Source organism: Vicugna pacos, chromosome 2 (genome assembly GCF_048564905.1).
Source record: "Vicugna pacos chromosome 2, VicPac4, whole genome shotgun sequence".
Classification (NCBI taxonomy): Eukaryota; Metazoa; Chordata; class Mammalia; order Artiodactyla; family Camelidae; genus Vicugna; species Vicugna pacos.
The window spans coordinates 105,881,435-105,899,579 of record NC_132988.1 but is presented as its reverse complement, the minus strand read 5'-3'; the positions used below and the strand labels follow the sequence as shown (position 1 = coordinate 105,899,579).

General features: G+C 40.4%; 1 protein-coding gene across 7 annotated transcripts in view; it reads left to right on the top strand.

Annotated features, from left to right (window-relative positions):
- LOC102526703 (cytosolic beta-glucosidase) overlaps positions 1-18,145 on the top strand; it is a 161,123-nt gene that overhangs the window by 69,097 nt on the left and 73,881 nt on the right. The window contains exon 5 of one of the 7 annotated variants that reach the window (XM_072945703.1): positions 14,596-14,676. The exons of the other annotated variants lie outside the window; for them this stretch is intronic. Coding sequence (XP_072801804.1) covers positions 14,596-14,676 — 81 coding nt within the window. The remainder of the gene's footprint in view (positions 1-14,595; positions 14,677-18,145) is intronic. 7 annotated transcript variants of the gene reach the window in all.

The following is an 18,145-nucleotide window of genomic DNA, read 5'->3' as shown; positions in this document are numbered from 1 at the left end:
GTCTGAATTTCTTCTGTGAAGTAACCTAAGTCCTCTGAACATTCTATTGCAGTTTTCATGTTTAGCATGTGTTTTAAGAAAGCAATAGCCATTATAGTAGCTGAATATCATTTCAACGGGCAGTCCTCAGTATATAGAGATAAGGATGATTTTAAAATATGGGGCAAATTCTTCAGTTTTATTTATATTTTTTAACATTGAGTCCATTCATTGTATTCTTAGGTGCAGTTTTACACATTTTTTTTAAAGCTTAAAGTGAGATTTTTAAGATGTAATTATATTAATGGCATCACATGAAGGTGTCCAAAAGAGGATAAAGTGAAGGAGGGGAGGAGGAGAGCTGCTCCCTCTGGAAAATGACACTCTAGTTCCGTGAAGCAGTTTAAAAACCAGAGTTTAGAACTTTTCCTTTCCTATTTATGCTAATCAAACTCTTGGGTATCATTTCATTGTAACTTTATTTACCTTCCATGTCAGCGAATCAAGTGACATACCGCCTAGCTGCCTACTGCTACAGAGCTGCCTACAGCATGGACGCCCTTCCATAAACTTAGTGATGATGATGAAGGAAAACACGCAGCTTGTTACGTCCTCATTAAACCCAAAGTTGTTTTTATGATTCCTTAAATCTAGGCCAGATTCCACTTTAATCTCACAGACACATCCCATGTCGAAGGCAGACACAGATGTATTGCATTATCCTTTTCTAGCTGAGTATGATTTGTGCCTTCTCCGGGTGAAAGTATGTTCATATGAGTTTGCTGTTGTGATAAACTGAAGGTGTGATATTACAAACCAGGCTTTGCGACAACAAAGACTATGAAAATTGAAGCTTCTGTTAACATGCAAGATACTTTTTTTTGGTTGTTATTGAAGTTTTTAGTCAACCATCAAGATGTCTCGGTATCAAAGATGTAAAAGTTCTGCAGTTTTCTGGAAAATGATAATTTTCCAAACCTCATTTTTATTTCCCTGTCTGATTTTATGACAAGACCTTTATTTCCTTGACGTACCTTGTCCTTTTTCTCATTTACCCTTCTGTGTTCTCTGCTATTCTTTCACCCTTAATGGTCTTTCTATTTCCAAATAGGCAAACTATAAGGCTTGAGACTCAATTCAGCCTGGCTTGGAATAGCTTTGTATAAATAAGAGAATTGTGTTATATGCTATTCAATCTTAAGGAATAAAAATGACTTTCACTTCAGTGAAAAGGAGCATCACCATGTTTTAAAATTATAGGCTTTTAGAGCTGAGAGAAACCATGGAAATCGTCAAGTCCATCCTTCTTGTTTTGTGGATTAAAAGGGCTCGTGCAATCGTTCTGTCATAGGGAAACTGCTCCCTGTCCTCGTGGGCCTTCTTCAGGTAGCTTCCCTGTCATATTTCCTCGGGTTAAGATGAGCCAGAGTTAGACTCAAGTACAGAACTTCAGAGGATAAGTTTGAGGTCAGGCAGGTATGGGTTCAAGCCAGTTCTCCATCTTTCAGCTCTTAGGCCTTTGGCAAGTCATCTCATTCTGCTGAGCTTCAGTTTGCTCATCAACCACATGAGGTCATTATAAGGACTGAGTTATGTCATATTTGTAGAATGGTTAGTTCAGTGCCTGGTACAAAGTAAGTGTCGAAGAAAAGGAACTTGCTTTAATTGACATCTATTTTCTTGTCCATCTCCTTGTTTAGACTGTAGGTTCTCGGGGCCACTGTGTCTTGTTCATCTCCGCATGCCTGATATCTTGGCACAGCATCTCATTCATTGGTAACTCCCAGCTTCCGATGACTTCAGCCCAAAATCATGGAGTCATTTTTGCCTCTTCTCTTTCTCTCTCTCTCTCTCTCTTTTTTTTTTGGTGCCCTCTCAGCCAATAAATCTGCAGATACCTAGGTTTAAGCCATCATCGTCTTTCCCTGGACCAATTAATGGGCCAGGCTCTTAACTAGTTTTTCATTTCTCCGTCTTACAGAAGCCAGAGTTATCCTTTAAAAGGATAAGTCAGATCATATAATGTTCTGCTTAGAGCTCTTCAGTGGCTTTCCACATCACACAGAGTAACAGTGCAAATCCTTAACCAATTGACAGGGTCCTACACAGTCCCCTTCTTACTCAGACTCTTTGACCTCATATCCTGTTACTCTCTCTGTCTCACTCCCCTCCAGCCACATTTTCATTCTTGCTGTTTCTCAACACTCCAGACCCATGACTTTCCAGAGTTAGGATCAGAGTCATATTTATAAAGCAAGATGGTTGCTAATCCATCCACATATAGTTTGTGCATTACCATTACCAGTTATCTCCTACAACCATCATGTATTTTTTAAATGAGTATTTTATACTTGGGCTACTTGCTTTCATATAGGAATAGACGGGGCTTAAAACAACATTAACATACACAGTTAGATTACTAACAAAAGTGCAAAACTTAAGAAAAATAACCGTTTAGGAATCTAAGCTGGCCTGGGAAGCCAGTCAATATAATCACAAGGAAGATGACAGAGGGCTTGTGCTGAATTCACAGGAGTTTCGCCCTGACCAGTTCTTTTCTGCTCTAGATTTCATGATCTCTAGCCAACATGTGTTTCAATCCTATTTTATTGTCTGCATTTTCTCTCTCCAGTCTGATACACTATGTGTCCTAATTCCCTGGTTTTTTTTTTTTCATTTTGCTAAATTTTTATTTAGTTAGCTCATCCTGCAACATAGGCAACCCATCACTAGACTGTCCACTTTTCATGACCACTACATAGTTTCTCCTCGGGCAGCCCTGCCTGAATGTGGCTTGAGCCCAGCATAGCTGGCTTAGAGTGAAATGCATGAATCTACCAAAACACTAGCCTAGCACAGTTCCTGCGATCGAGCACTGTGTTTACTGCTCAGTCACCCAACAGCCAGGACAGAAAAGAAAATACTGTGAGCAGCATTATTTTTTTACTCAGTAGAAGGATGCATGCTAGTTCTTCCACATAAATAACACTTGACAGCCTGTGAGTTTATCAGTACCTTACTGTGTGGTATGTAAGAATTAGAACACACTTGAAGCTGACAGCTTATTGAGATTAATATTTCACTTGATCTGCATTGACATTTTACATGAAATCTTAGGATCATGATAGTAAGGAAATGGAGGACGTAAGGGAATTATAATTTGGTTACAAACTAGTTAGAGCATTTCACCTTTGAAACGCAATAAAATTTCTACACTGAGGGCATAGACTGGAATTGGCTATACTTTCAAATTTAATTCACTTAAAAATAACTATAAATGCAAAAGATGTAGAAACATGGCTTTTTGTGGATACGGTGGTAACTTTAATGGTCTCTGATCTTTGTGCTGCCATGGAAAGAATCTGAGACTTAAACCAAGAATCCTGGGTTCTGTTTTTGCCAAAATGTGTGACCATAAACAAGTCATTTGACTTCTTTGAGATTTGTCATTACTTGTGAAATGAGGACTCACCTATGGCTCTTAAATTCTGTATTGTGTTTCGCCTTTTGGCTACTTTGAATAAGCTGGCCACAAAATTTCAGCCTACAAAACTCTCTCTTATATTTCTAATTAAAGTGGAGGCGAGTCCTTTGCCATGAAGTTGACTTTGTAGTTTGAAGGGTATGAACAAAAGGAATAAGATCTAGGGAGCCCAGCCAGACAGTTGAGCAAGGCCCTTTAGAGAACAGAATAGCCATGCTCTTCAGCTTTGCTTGTTCAGAAACTTAAGTGTTGTCAGCATTTCCAGAGTGTATCAGTTTCTCATGGAATAGACTCACATGTAACAACTTGTAAGACATGGATATATAAACCAAAATGTCAATTTATTAGTTTATTACTTGAAATATAAGTGTTAGGGACATGCAATATTTGTGTCAATTAGTCAACACATTCACTTTCTAGAAGAAAGCTATAAGTGAAACATAGGAAAAGTTTAAAAGTGGCTAAGCCATTATGGAGGACAGTATGGAGATTCCTTAAAAAACTGAAAATAGACTTACTGTATGATCCAGCAATCCCACACCAGCAATCCAGAGAACTCTCTGATTTTAAAAGATTCATGCACCCCAGTGTTCATAGCAGCACTATTTACAATAGTTAGGACATGGAAGCAATCTAAATGTCCATCAATGGATGACTGGATAATGAAGTTGTGGTATATTTATACAATGGATTACTACTTAGCCACAAAAAAGAGTGAAATAATGCCATTTGCAGCAATGTGGATGGACCTAGAGATCTATCATACTAAGTGAAGTAAATCAGACAGAGAAAGACAAATATCACATGATATCACTTATATGTGGAATCTAAAGAAAAGAAACAAGTTAACTTATTTAAAAAACAGAAATAGAGTCACAGACATGGAACACAAATTTATGGTTACCAGAGAGGGAAGGTGGGGGATAAGTCAGGAGTTTGGGGATTATCGTATAGAAACTACTATATATAAAATAGATAAACAACAAGGACCTACTGTATAGCACAAGGAACTACATTCAATATCTTGTAATAACCAAAAATGAAAAAGAATATGAAAAAAAATACATACAGATACATGTATAACTAAATCACTATGCTGTACACAAGAAGCAACACTTAAAATCAATTATATGTCAATTTTTTTAAAAAAGTGGCTAAATGGTCATTGCCTGGCAAGGACTAATGGCGTCATCACCTTTTCGCCTGACACACCCACCTGTATTGTAATGGTATTCCTACATGGGGGTTCAAAAAATTGTATTTGGTCCTCAGGGCACTGATACTTGGATATGGTGGATACACATTGACTAATTCTGCTTAATTTTCTATGTTTTCATCACTGGACTTCTCCTTTCTCTTGCTCCATTCTGTCTTCACTATGGCTTTGGTCAGCCCTTTTCTGAACTGTGGGAACATGTGTAGATGAAGAGGATTTCTGCACTGTCTGCTCTTCCTTATTTTTTTACAGTGATGCTTTTGTAACACATTGAGCACTGGGTGTGGCTTTTGTTCCCCTGTGTGCTGCCCACATCATACTGTGTGACTCTCCCTAATGTAAATTTTGGCAGTAACAAAAGGAATTCTCTCCAGGGTCTGCATTCCCACGGTATGAGATATCTCTAGGCTTAAATGCAAGGGGAGGGAACAGGAAAATTAGATGGAAGTGGGTGGAAGGAAGAATGAGGGGAGTGGGCTGCTCCCAAAGCCAGAGAATTTGTCTTTGCTTTGTCCTTGCTGGGCTCCAGCCCTGGAGGATGAGCATTTGGTATTTAGTAACACTCTCAGTAGTATGGGGCTCTCTTTTTGCAGACCTTGACTATTTTCCCCCCTTAGGGAAAACTGGATTCTCAAGAGTAAAATGAAGTATCTACTTGGCTAATTAGCTAGGACATAACAAAATTCTCAGGAGGATTATCCCATCTGAGAATTTCTGTAACGTGTGCTTGTTTTTGCAGAGTCTATCTCTTCTCGTTTGGTAGCCTGCCTGTCCTATAGCTCATGCCTCTCAGAGAAGGCAAAATAGTCGAGTAGGCAAAATCTCCTTCTCTTTCACGCACCTTTCTGCCTTCCTGCTCAGCCTCACAACTCCCGATGCGCACGGCTGACCTACGGTGCTCTGTCTTCACAGTTTGACCTGCTTCTTGCATTTACTTACTCTACCAATTTCCTGCCGCAGGAGATGAAATGTGCCCACTGTCCCAACACCCACACGGACTAACATCTCCTGCACACTCTTCTCATTTCCTTGTACCGGGGAGGTGCCATGATTGGCAACAAATGAATATACCAATATCCTGATAAAGTGTTAAAAACCTAAAATGGTTTTAGAACTTACTTTTTCCTTGTGGACATATGTTACCTCTTCTGACATTGTCTCACATTTCCTCAGAGCAGTTGGTCCCCATTTCAGCCATTTAATTTTGGCAAGAATGGCTCCACCATAGCTTCAGAGGAGAGCTCTAATTAATTCAGGTCAGTAACAGACTCCCATCCTGAGGCAGCCTGACTGGTGTATGGAAAGGGGTGTCACCCAAACAGAGATAAAGAGATGCAAGAAGATGTCTGCGGGTGTTTCTGCAAAGATGATTTCTGTCCCTCCCACTGGAGCTATTAAAGGAGACACTTGGTCTTTCTTTTGTAGTGTGAGAAAAGAAAGCCTGAAATTCTGGCCACTGTGTTCCATTCCCAAGAGGAGAGCCTGGAGCTTTGGGGCACCTTGGGAATCCAGAAACTGAAGCAAATATCATGCAAGTCAGAACAGACAGATGGAGAGAACCTGGGTCCTTGGTCAGATCATCTGAGCTGCTGAATCAAACCTTACCTTAAGCCAGTATGTCTTTAGACTTTTAAATACTTATGTCTAGATCTTTTATGGTGTAGGTCTAGATCTTTGTCAGTCTCAAAGGGAAGAATTCTAGAAGATTCTCTGTTGCAATTTCAAAATGTTGAGTGGAATATACCAAAGTCATGACTGAAAAGAATTCATTTTTAATGATGAAATTACGTGCATTATAACAAACTTTATAGCATCCCTCAGCTCATAATACATAGGCCATATATAAGATTAGCCCCGACCAAAAGGAATGAGTCCTATATAGCATATGTCCATCAGAGCTTATATGCAAGTATATACCGAAACTCTACTAATTTGTGCCTTTGAGAAGGCCCTAAATCTTACAGCAGTCTTACCATTAAATCCCCGCTAGGTTTAGATTTATTTAATGCCTATACTATGCACAGTCAGACAGGGTGGTGGAGATACAGATTTTGGAGAGTAGATTACAATTCTCTTATTTGCTGTGCTACCCAATCTCTCCTAAAAAGCTGCCCCCACTTAGATATGAAGGGAACCATGCTGACTTCACAGAATTGTTTGGCAATTAAATGAAACAGTGTACAAAAGGTGTGTACTTGTGTGTGGGGGGGTGCAGGCTGGGCCTGACGCATAGCCCTCTCAGAAAGCAGCACGTCCTGTGGTGATCATTTTGTAATATATACACACATCAAAGCATTACACTGTACATCTGAAAGTTACATAGTGTTATACATCAATTATATCTCAGTAAAGCTGGGAAAAAGATGGCATTTCCTTCTCTCCTCCCTTCTCCCCCCAGAACAGCTAGAGACAGTCTAAGTGAGTGATTAAAGTTGTGGGATGAGAGGAATTCTGCCTAGCTTCAGATTCTGGTCTCTCCAGTTTAAAGATCATGGGCAAAGGCAAGATAATGAAGCCATCTCTTCCTCAGTTTCTTCATCTGTAAAATGGGGGTAATAATAGCACATACTTCATGGGGTTCCTGAGGGGACTGATGAGGTAAATCAGGAGCAGAGGGACCAGAGATGCTGGGAGCAGAGGGAAGCAGGTGGTGGTCAAGGGCTGACTGCAGCACACGTCTCACTGAGCAGGAGTCTTTTGAGGATTGGCTTGGAGGAGATGAGAGTGGAGACAGTGCAGATGTGGGAGAAGCTCCCAGGCAGAGGGAAGACCCAGGTGACAACCTCTGGGCTGTGTTTGGCCTGGCCTGGCCCCCACGCAGATCAAGGTACCAGCAGGTTGGTTTGTGATGAGGCCTCTCGCCTTGGCTCACATAGTTGCCTTCTTGCTGTCCTCACATGGTCTTTCCTCTGCGCACGTGCAGAAGAAAGAGAGAGCTCTCTGGTATCTCTTCCTCCTTTTATAAGTTTAATGAGATTAGGGCCCTATCCTTATGACCTCATTTTACCTTAATTACCTCCTTAAAGCTCTATGTCCAAATACAGTCACACTGGAGGTTAAAGCTTTAACATATGATTTGGGGGGGTGGGTAGTGGTGGTTTGAAATCTAGTCCATAACTAGTATGATGGTTAATTTTATGTGTCAACTTCACTAGGTTACAGTGGCCAGATGTTTCATAAAACACCAATCTAGATGTTGCTGTGCAGGTATTTTGTCAGTTATAATAAACATTTAAATCAGGAGACTTTGAGTAAAGCAGATTACCCTCCATAATGTGTGGATGGGCCTCATCCAATCAGTTGAAGGAATTAAGAGAAAAGGCTGAGGTTTCCCTGAAGAAGAAGCTCTGCCTTCAGATTGCCTTTGGACTTGAGCTTCAGCGTCAGCTGTCTCCTGGGCCTCTAGCCTGCCCTGCAGACTTAGTACTTCCTAATCCCCACAGTCATGTGAACCAGGTCCTTAAAATCAGTCTCTCTCTCTACCCCTGCACCCTGGCTACTGCGTCCTGCTGGTCTGTCTCTCTGGAGTACTCTGACTAACACAGGGGGCAGGGGTGGGATTAGGGGCACAAGTCAGACAGCTGCTGTAGTGGTTGATCTAGACCAGGGTCAAGTGAGGTATCTTTCAACATTATGTTCTCAGAAGAAATTTGTATGATTTCTTATGTATAATTAGATTATATCTAGATTTGTATTAAATTATCATAGTATGTAATATTATCTGAATATAATTTTTCAAATATGTATATCATATTGTGATTTGGGACATTTATATAAGGTATTTTGTAATATTCATACTATATTTTATGAAAGAACTGTATCCCAGCATGAGAAAAACAAAATGGCCTATTTTACCAAGTACGGCATGTACTTTGAGTTTTGTTCCTTCTGGGAGGTTTTCTTTTTCTTTTCCTTCTTTCTTTCTTTTCTTTTGGAGGGGAGGGGGGAGGTAATTAGGTTTGTTTGTTTATTTTTAATGGAGGTACTAGGGATTGAACCTAGTAGGTCGTGCATGCTAAGCACGCACTCTACCACTGAGCTTTATTCTACCCCGTTCTCAGAGGTTTTAAAGGCATTAAAAAATATCAGTTGTCTATGCTTATAGCTGAAAACTATTCACTGAGCCACTGAAGATTCTTGTGAATCCTTGTGAGCTGGAGAGTGAAATGAGTCGGACTGTGCTTTGAGTCAACCGTCCTGGGAGCCACACGCACAGTGGTTTGGAAGGATGAGGCCAAAAGAGGGGGACAGAGTGAGCAGGTTACTCTCAACAGGGTCCTTAGGTTTCATGTTCTTATTTCCTCCTCTATCACCTTGGATTTGGCTGGCTACATAGCAAATACTTAATAAATACCTGTAGATTAGTTATTTTACACTTGTTTAATGCCTTCCTTTGAAGTACTTCCAGTTGAGATTACTTCTACAAATCACATAATGCAAGATAAAATACCCTATATATCTGTCAGTTTTCTCTAAGACTGTTTGCTAAGTATTATATGTGCACAGTTCATGGACTTGGTGTTCAGTTACTGAAAAAATGGAAATCACCCCATTAGTCATGCCTCTGCAAATTTCACGTTTTATATTTCAGGTTTTGTAGTGGGTGATATTTAAAGCCCTGTTTTCTGCTGGCTATTGTATCACTACAACCGTATGTAGCTCGTGGACATTTTGTGATCTCAGATCTAAGGAAAATGATGATGTTCCATTTGTTATCACTTTGAGGGAAGCACACAAAGACCTTAAAGTGAGAAACACGGCTTAATTAGCACGTTGGTGATTTCTATTACCCAGTGTGAAATCTCCACTGGCACCGAAAGCAGGATCAAAACAAAAGGCATCTTTTGGATTTTTAATTTTTTTTGGTCTTACTCAGAATTCACAACCTTATTTCCATGTCTCTAATCAGCAGAACCAACAATGCGACATCATTGTCTCAAAGTTATCACATTTCACAATACCTGGCAAAAGGACACAGCTGCTTACTGATTAATCTCTGAGGACTAATGTCCTGGTATTATTTTACGAACAGGTTTATACCTTGATTTATATAATGCAAAAGCTTTTAAACATCATGATGTTTTAGAACCTGAAGGGACTGCCGGAATCTCCTAATGGTACTTTTACTATATATTGATTGAGAAAATCCTAATAAAAACACGTAGAAAATTATTTTTATGCTTTCATATTTTATTTGGCTCATTACCTACATATATTATAAAAATATTTGTATATCACTAAATTAGGCAGATAAATTATTCAACTTGTAGACTACGTATATTGGATACACCTCTTTCAGTTACAAAAAACTTGATAAAAATAAGGGAATTTATGTGCTCAAGTAACTGAAAGGTCCAAGGACAGTTCTTCAAATTAATTGGAATCAGAGGCTTAAGAGATCTATTTTTCTCCATCTCTTGCCTCTGCTTTTCTGTGGGTTTTTGTCAACTCCCAGAATCTCTCTTTGGGATGGTTGCTAGCAGATCCGGGCTTATATCCTCTAGGTTCAAGATCAAACGGAAGAGACTGACATCCTCCCGTTTCTCCAGCCAGTGCTTGGCTTAGCTCTGATTAGGCAACTGGAATCAGGAGTTTATCCTTGGACCAAACTCACTGTGACTTCAGTTTGGGAAAAGATGAATTGAGATAGCTTTGTGTCCAGACCTGGACTCAGGGAATGGGGCCAGTCCCATCCAGAGCATCAGGACTGAGTATGGACAGTATAATTTCTCCAGAAAAACAGAGGTATTCTTATCAGTGGTTGGTGGGAGGTAGATGCAAGGTAGGCAAAGCTAACACATGCCCATGAGAAGTTCACAAGTGGATTCCACGATACCCTGCAGGATGGGAGGGAGAAGATAGTAGGAGAAACTTCCTCCAAAGGACTTCAAAGGATTTATAAATCCACAGATTGGGAACATTTCCTTTATTCTAACTCTTTCATGAGGCTATAATCTACACAAAAGGAAGTGACTTGTCCACAGAATCACAGTTAAAAAGGTAGGGGCAGGCTAACACCATTCTAATGCTCTTCCCAAAGACCTGGCTATTACTTCTTAAGTTAATCCTATATATGATTAAAAAATAGTCAATTTTTGAAAGGGATATTTTTGCCTAATTTCAAAAATTTGGAAAACCCAAGAACAAGTGAGAATCCAGCTTTGTGAGAGAACTATTAAAATTTCCTGTGTTGAACTGTTTTGAGTTGAATTTTGTAAAAGAAGAATACATGTAAGCTCTATTTAATCAGTCTCTCATGACGGCGTTTTTTAATGTAGCACACTTTCACTGGCGTGTTTTCACAACTTAAACTCTATGCATTTGCAAATTCCTCAATGAGACTGCACCAAAATTACATTATTATCACATCAAAGGCAACAGTTTTTGGGTAAGAGGCTTTTCAGGCTTCCTTAGAGCCCTGTAGTCTGCTTCCCCTTGCCCACTGGCTTTCACTCTTCTGGGTGGCAAGTTCCTCAAGAGTTACATCTTAAGGATGCTCATGGGAGAGCTCTCTTCATTCTTGCCCTACACAGCCTGCTGGCCCAGGAGACCTGGCTCCGTCTTGTTGTCTTCCTGCCAGCTTCAGCCTCTACTGTGGGCAGGCAGCTCACCGCTTGAACTCTTCCTGCAGAGTCTCATCATTTAACGAAGTGCTTAAATTCATCTATCTTCTGGCATCTGGCCGATTCATAGGAACTTTCTACATATTTGCCATGGAGAACCGTGGGGGGTGGGGTGCAGGCTGTGCCCCAATCCTTGCTTGTCTTGCCTTTGCCATCCTGCTCTTGCCCTTAGTCCTGCGTCTTCGCAACACTGAACACTCTGAGGATCCCACTGCTTAGCCCTTCAGGCAAGAAATGATCCCAGGTCCCTGACTTAGCAGGGTTGGGGAAGGACAATATTACAGAAGGAGATGATGGAGAGGTCCAAGAAGAAAGGATGCTTGCTGCTGTATGAACTGTAATAAGATGACCTCTTTCCCACGCTGATTCTATTCATATCTACTGGATTGGATGGAGGTGTTGGTAGTGATTGCCAGGGTGGGTGATGAACTGAGATCTTGAATGAAGCAAGCTCTGTAGGCAAGTGGCTGCCACTGATTACCAGTAGCCCTCTAAACTTCTCTGTCCTTGCTTCCTAGTGGTCCATTCTCCACACAACAGCTAAGTTATGTAGTGTTACTTTGTTCAAAACACTCTAATGACTTTCCAGCCCACTAGACTTGTATCCAACATCCTTGCTGTGGCCTCTAAGGTCCTACCTGACCTGGTCCCCATTCCCCTCTCCCTTCTGCTCTACCGCTTTTCTCTGCTCATTTAAATCTGGCCTGGGCTTCTCGATGTTCCCTGAACATGTCAAAGGTGCTTTCATCTGAGAGTTGTGCACTTGCTCTCTCCTTAGCCTAGAATGTCCTTATTTCATAGTCTCAGAGTTGCTCCCTTTCTTTTGTAAATCTTGTCCAAATATCATTTTATCAGTGAGGCTTTCCTTGACCATTCTGTATAAACTAGCATTTTTTCACAATCCCTACCCTGATTTCTTTCTCTTTATATCACCTATCACCACCTGATATATACACGTCTCTACTTGTTTACTGACAGCCCTGTCCCAGGGACTTTCTCTGCTTGGTTCATTGCTCTACCCCTGCAGCCAAGGCAGTGATACTTGGTAGCTCTCAGTAAATATTTGTCGACTTAATAAGTGAGTGCCTGATGAATTAATTAGAATGTCTATGATAAAACTGAGACAAAACAAAGAAATTTACTTTGATGTTTCAGCTGACTAGTTTTAACTAAATGCAAATTTCAACTCCCCAGCTAAAAAGCCAACTTCTTTCCTAATTTTGACACAATAGTTTTGACTCCGTTTCTTGAAGAATAACCAGGTACCTACACAAACGTTGAGAAGCCCCATGGGCATTTGGCACGGTATATTCATTTCTTCTTTACCAGTGGGGAAAGTTTTTGCATTCCACTTTCGTACTCCCACACTCTCCTGTGATGGAAACTGCAAGACCAGACTAGGTAATCGGTAAGTTCTCTTTCTGCTCTAAAATATACACCTCATACATTTCTTTTTCCTCCCTTCCATTCTGTATGCAGTTCAGAGCCGACATTGTTCCTCTGCTTATTACTTGCAAGTGCGGCTATTGTGGTCCATGACTTGGGAGATGGGTCTTGACTGTGTCTTTCAAATGTGAGCTAATGTGGCTGCGGAGGATGCTAATTTAGGAATAGGATTCAGGTATGTGGATGATGCAGTCGTTGTTCAGAGTAGTGCTCTACTTGGGGTCATCAGTTTTCATCTACTGAGTGGTGTGTTGGGTTTTGAAGGCCATTAAAAATGGCTTCTCTCCCTTCAGTCAAGTAGATTGGTTGACGTGATTTTACAGTTAGTTTCTGAAGCTGTTGACAGGAAACAAAGGGACAGGCCTTTTCTATAAACATTTCTCTCTAGAATTCAGACTCTCATTCTTGGCATAAGATTTTGGTCCCACTTTTGCCTAAAATCAATACAGTTAAATTTGTCTGGGTCTAGTAGGATTATATGTGTGTGTGCATATTGTTTTTGTTTTTCTCTCCTTTGAATTCACATATGGTGAGAGAAAAAGGATTTTGTGGCTGGATTGACAGAATGTTTGTGTTGTGTGCATTCCTAGCAAAGAAAAGAATGTAAAACAAAAGCCCCAACTTGGAAGGAGGAAGTTTGTTTAGAACTGGAATTAACCTGTCTTAAACATGATAAATGCCATACTTTTCAAAGGTTTCTTATACAATTGATTTCTTTCCATATGTTTCTGGTGGTTTAATTTGATTGGCATAGCAAAATATTGCTATTTGATGTGAGGGAAGTTATTTTTAATGCACAGGACTGTAGGTGTAAATTTTATTTGTGTTAATAATGTTGAATAAACTGCATTTATGTGTTGGGTTTATTTCTGGCTCCTGTGCTACTACGTAATTTGATTGTCCAATGTTCAGGCATGGATTTAAATCTTTACACAGCTGGGAATTAGCTGGTCACATTGTATTTACTTCTGCTTGTGGAGTCAGGAAAATGACCACCCTAAAGACAGGAAGCTATTTCAGAGTTTTCTTCTCTTTTTAACGTACGAAGTTATTTCTATAGAAACTTGATAATTAAGAGCAATTTAACTCTTTACCCAAGTCTGTTTGAATGACAGGTCTACAAGTACACAGTTCTGACTTTTCCATTCAACAGCTACTTATGTTTAACAAAAGATGTGACATATTTTTTCTTATTTTTCCTTTAAACAAATCAACATACTATTTTTAAGCTTTTAAAAGAGATTGAATTTTAAAAAGAGAGATTGAATAGCAACCATTGGCTGTCACCACATTATGAAGTGATTCTTTTTAATATTTACCTTGACTACTATAATTTTCAATGCGTGATTAAGTCCTCAAGCCCATAAAACGGTACCTGGGTTAATATTATTTCAATAATACCAAACATACTGTTCTCGTGTGTACCAAAACAGACTTCACGTTTCGCAGGCAATAAAATTATTTGGTCAAGTCTGCACAGCTTCGATTACAATTACAGTTAGCTCATGCAGAACTTCAGTGTGTTTTCGGAGTCTCTTCTACCTCTTAGGCTAACTGTTGGCCAACTACAGTGGCACTAAGATCACAAAGGCTTTAGCATTCATCTCCTTTAACTTTGTTGTGAAATCCTCATAAAATAAACTACCTGTGTCTCAGAAGAAGTGCAAGTTCTTGCCTTGGCTTATCCTATGACCAGTCTGTTCTCTGGATCTGATTGTACGGATGTCTAATTTGACACCAAAACAGGGACAGAGGTTAAATTGATTGGGCCCTTTCAATCTTGAATAATTAAACATTCATGGTAGTAGAGCCAACACACCAATATTCACTCCATCTGTTTTCATCAGGAATGACAGAAATGTACTCAGGAGCATCGGTTGGCAAACAAATACCTATTGAGTGTTTGGATGGTACTGGTGGACATGAAGGTATGTGGAACCTGTCTTCAAGAAGCATAGAATCAAGTTGCTGAAATAACTGGTGCTTAGGTGTATGAAAAGTCACTCAGCAACACCGTGATGCAAACTAGTAATAGAGTATATCTTAATTGCCAAATGAGGGGTGTAGCAGAAACCACAGATGCCCTTAGTAAGTTTACCTACTTGAACCTGAGTAATTGAACTGGAGTAAATTTTTTCTCCCTCCTCTAACTTTTTTCTATTGCATTCTTTGGAATAGAGTGGATTTTTCTGCTTAAATAAGCAAGAGCAGTAAATAATATCAGCTAATATTTATTGATTAGTCCTTATGTGCTGAGCACAGTTGCATTACCTCATTTGAGGGCTCCAAATCCACCAAAATAGGTCCTATGATCCTCGTTTTACAGATGAGGAAACTGAGGCCAGAATAACTTGCTGAAGTCTGCCCAGCTGGACTAGAGCTGGGATTTAAATCTGGGCAGTCCAGGCTGAGAGCTTGTGCCTGCATCACCACACCACCTGCCTCTCCAGTACCCCTGATTCCGGGGTGCACCAAGAGAGGCATCTGGCTACAGAGAGCTAGCTTCTCACTGCAAGTTTACTTTCACAGTGCTCCAATTAGTACACAGAAAGCTCATTTACTAAACAGGCTCTGAGTAATTGGCTAATAGGCTTTTGGTGAGCAGTGTCCTCCAGAGGGCTGTTTCCATAGCCTGATGCATTGGGCAGTCAAGCCCGGGGTTGTTAATCCCATTTTAGGATAGCAGAGCCGGGTACACTAAAGCTGCTAGAAAATAGTTCCCTACTGAAAATGCAAACTGGATCAGTAGAGCCTGGCTCTAGCTTCCAGAAGGCAACACTCTAGCAGCCCAGCCAGGAGGTCCTGGATATCTGCGTTGGTGTACTCAAGAAATTAAGGGTAGAGTGAGGCTCTCAAGTTTTATATATGGGTTAAAGCAATGAGAGCCTGTGTCTGGAATCACCCCCCACCTCCCCAGTCCACAGGCTCTGGAAGCACCATGAGGAACACAAAAATGGGTCAAGTCGCTGACTTACCACTATGTGGTTCTGACTGTCGCGGCCCTAGATAGAGCCTCCCTGCAGGGGGGATGCCAACAGGCAGATTCTTTGCCCCAACGGATACTACTTAATGCTGACACCTCCTTGTGCCTCGTTTGCTTTAGCTATAAAATGGAGCGATAATACCTACTGGGTAGAATTGTTGTGGGGATTAAGTGAGTTGATAAATCTGAATTTCTCAGAAGAGGTCCTGGGTGTTCAATATGCATTCGCTATCATAGTTATTATTTTGCTACTATTATTATGGATATTTGATTTTGCAGTGGAAAGAAAATGAGATTTAGAAAGAGTTCTTCCCTCTGCTACTTGTGGGAGCTTGAGCAAGTCACTTGGTCTCTGTTCAGGGCTCTTACCTGAGATGAGGCTCTCGCAGCCTCATAGGATTGTTTAAAGAAAGAATAAAATACTATCTGTTAATTTCATTTGTAAACTGTAAGGCCTCATGTGCGTTTTCATTTTTAATTTCCCCAATCTGACTCTTCTATTGAATTCCATTTCTTATGAACCCAACTGACACAGCTATAAAACTGGGAATCATATTAAACCCTTCCTCTCAATTAGTTGGCTATAAGATTTGATTCTTTTTCTCAGTATCTCTAGTGTCTGGCCCTTCCCTCCTAACCACTGCAATTGCCTCACATGTAAGGCTCTGGCAGCCTCCTAAGTGGCCTCTCAGACTCCAGTCTTCAGTCTGCTGCAGAATCATTGTCCAAAAGTGCAAATTCGTTCTTCCCATTCCCCTGCTGAAAACTCCCTCATGGTTTCTCATTGCCTTCAGCATAGAATTCCAATTTATTAGCATAGTGAGCAAGGTCTCACATGACATGGCTTTTTACACACTTTTGACACACTCCCCCAGGGTCACCCTTGCCCTTTTGCCTTTATCGATGCCCTGTGTCACACCAAATTAGATAGAGTTCCCCAGAATGTGTCCTTGTCTTTTTCTTGTGCTTTCTGGCCTTTTCCTCCTCATTATCTTCCACCTGCCTTCAAGATTATTCATTCTAGCATCAACTGCTCCAAAGAAGCCTTCTCTGACATCCCTTTTCCCCAGTGATGCCCTGAGTTAGGAGGTCCTCTTCTGTGCCCCTGTCATACATACTGATTGCTCTGATCACATTGTTAAAACCTATGTTTTTCTCTTCATTATAAGAAAGAGGAACCCTGAGGATTAGGATCTCATCCTACTTGTTTCTGTTTTCCCAGTGGCTTAGAAAAAAATGTTGATTGAGTGAAAGAATAAATATTATGCTCAATGAAAATGAGATGATGTGGTTGTCCTTCAAGAATCATCTCCAAGTTGCTAATCTGCTGCGCTCTGCAAGAGTTTTCAAAGGAGACCATCCTTGAGACATGTTATCAGATGCATGGCTTTGGGCAAATAACACAGCCTCCCAAGTCTAATTTTTCTCATCTTGTAAAATGGGAATAATGAGTATCTACCTTATAGTCCTGCGGGGAAGGACAAAGTAAAGATGCCTAGAAAACTCTTAAAACAGTGCTTGGTATCCAGGAAACACATAGCAAATGTGAATGACTACTATCTTATTAGCTCCAAATGGGAGTGATTTCACCCCATCGTTCATTCATGAAAGTGGCTCTTGGAGGTGGTCAATGAAAATTTGGATGGGAGAGGTGGTCTGTAGGAGGTGGTCTATAGGTTTTCTTGACTTCAGTGAAGTAGTTGCTCATAAGAGGATGGATTTATTGTCATCCAAGCAAAGCCAATATCTATCAAGGAAAACAATGAAATTCAACAACTTGTAGAGGTCTGGCATAAGCAAGAGAAAACCAAAAATCTGTTGACCCCATTGTCTCCTGGTTTGATGATTTTCTCTGCCCGGCTGTTTACAGTGAAAAAGAGTTTTCTTTCTCTTGTGCATGCTCTGCTGTTTCTCTCTTACTGCTGATGCCTCTTAGGAATCTATGTTTTTTAATATTCAAAACTAGGAAAGATTAACTGATATATGAGAGACGGTGAGGTCAAATGGAAAGAGACACTGGTGGGACCGGCCCCTGCTTGGTGTCAGGCATCTGTCCAGAATTCCTTTGACACTTCATCCCCTATGGCCACCTACACAGCTGTGATCAGCAGTCTTCCAAAGCATAAGTAAAATGTAGAAAGAAAAAGGTTCTTCTCTGCTTCCTAAGCAGGAGTGTGAATGCTCTTGAAGATGAATCAGGGTCTTGGGAAGAACGTGGGCTTTGGAGGTAGACAGCTAGGTTTATACATTTTCTCTGTTACCTGTTCTCCTGATCACCTTGAACATGTTTACTTTCTCTGAACTTCACTTTCTGTGTCCATATAATGAACAGAACAGCATCTGTCTTTAAGAGTTGTTGTGAACGATATGGTTTTTAGCAATAAATCATAGCTGCTTCTTTTCCTATGTGCTTA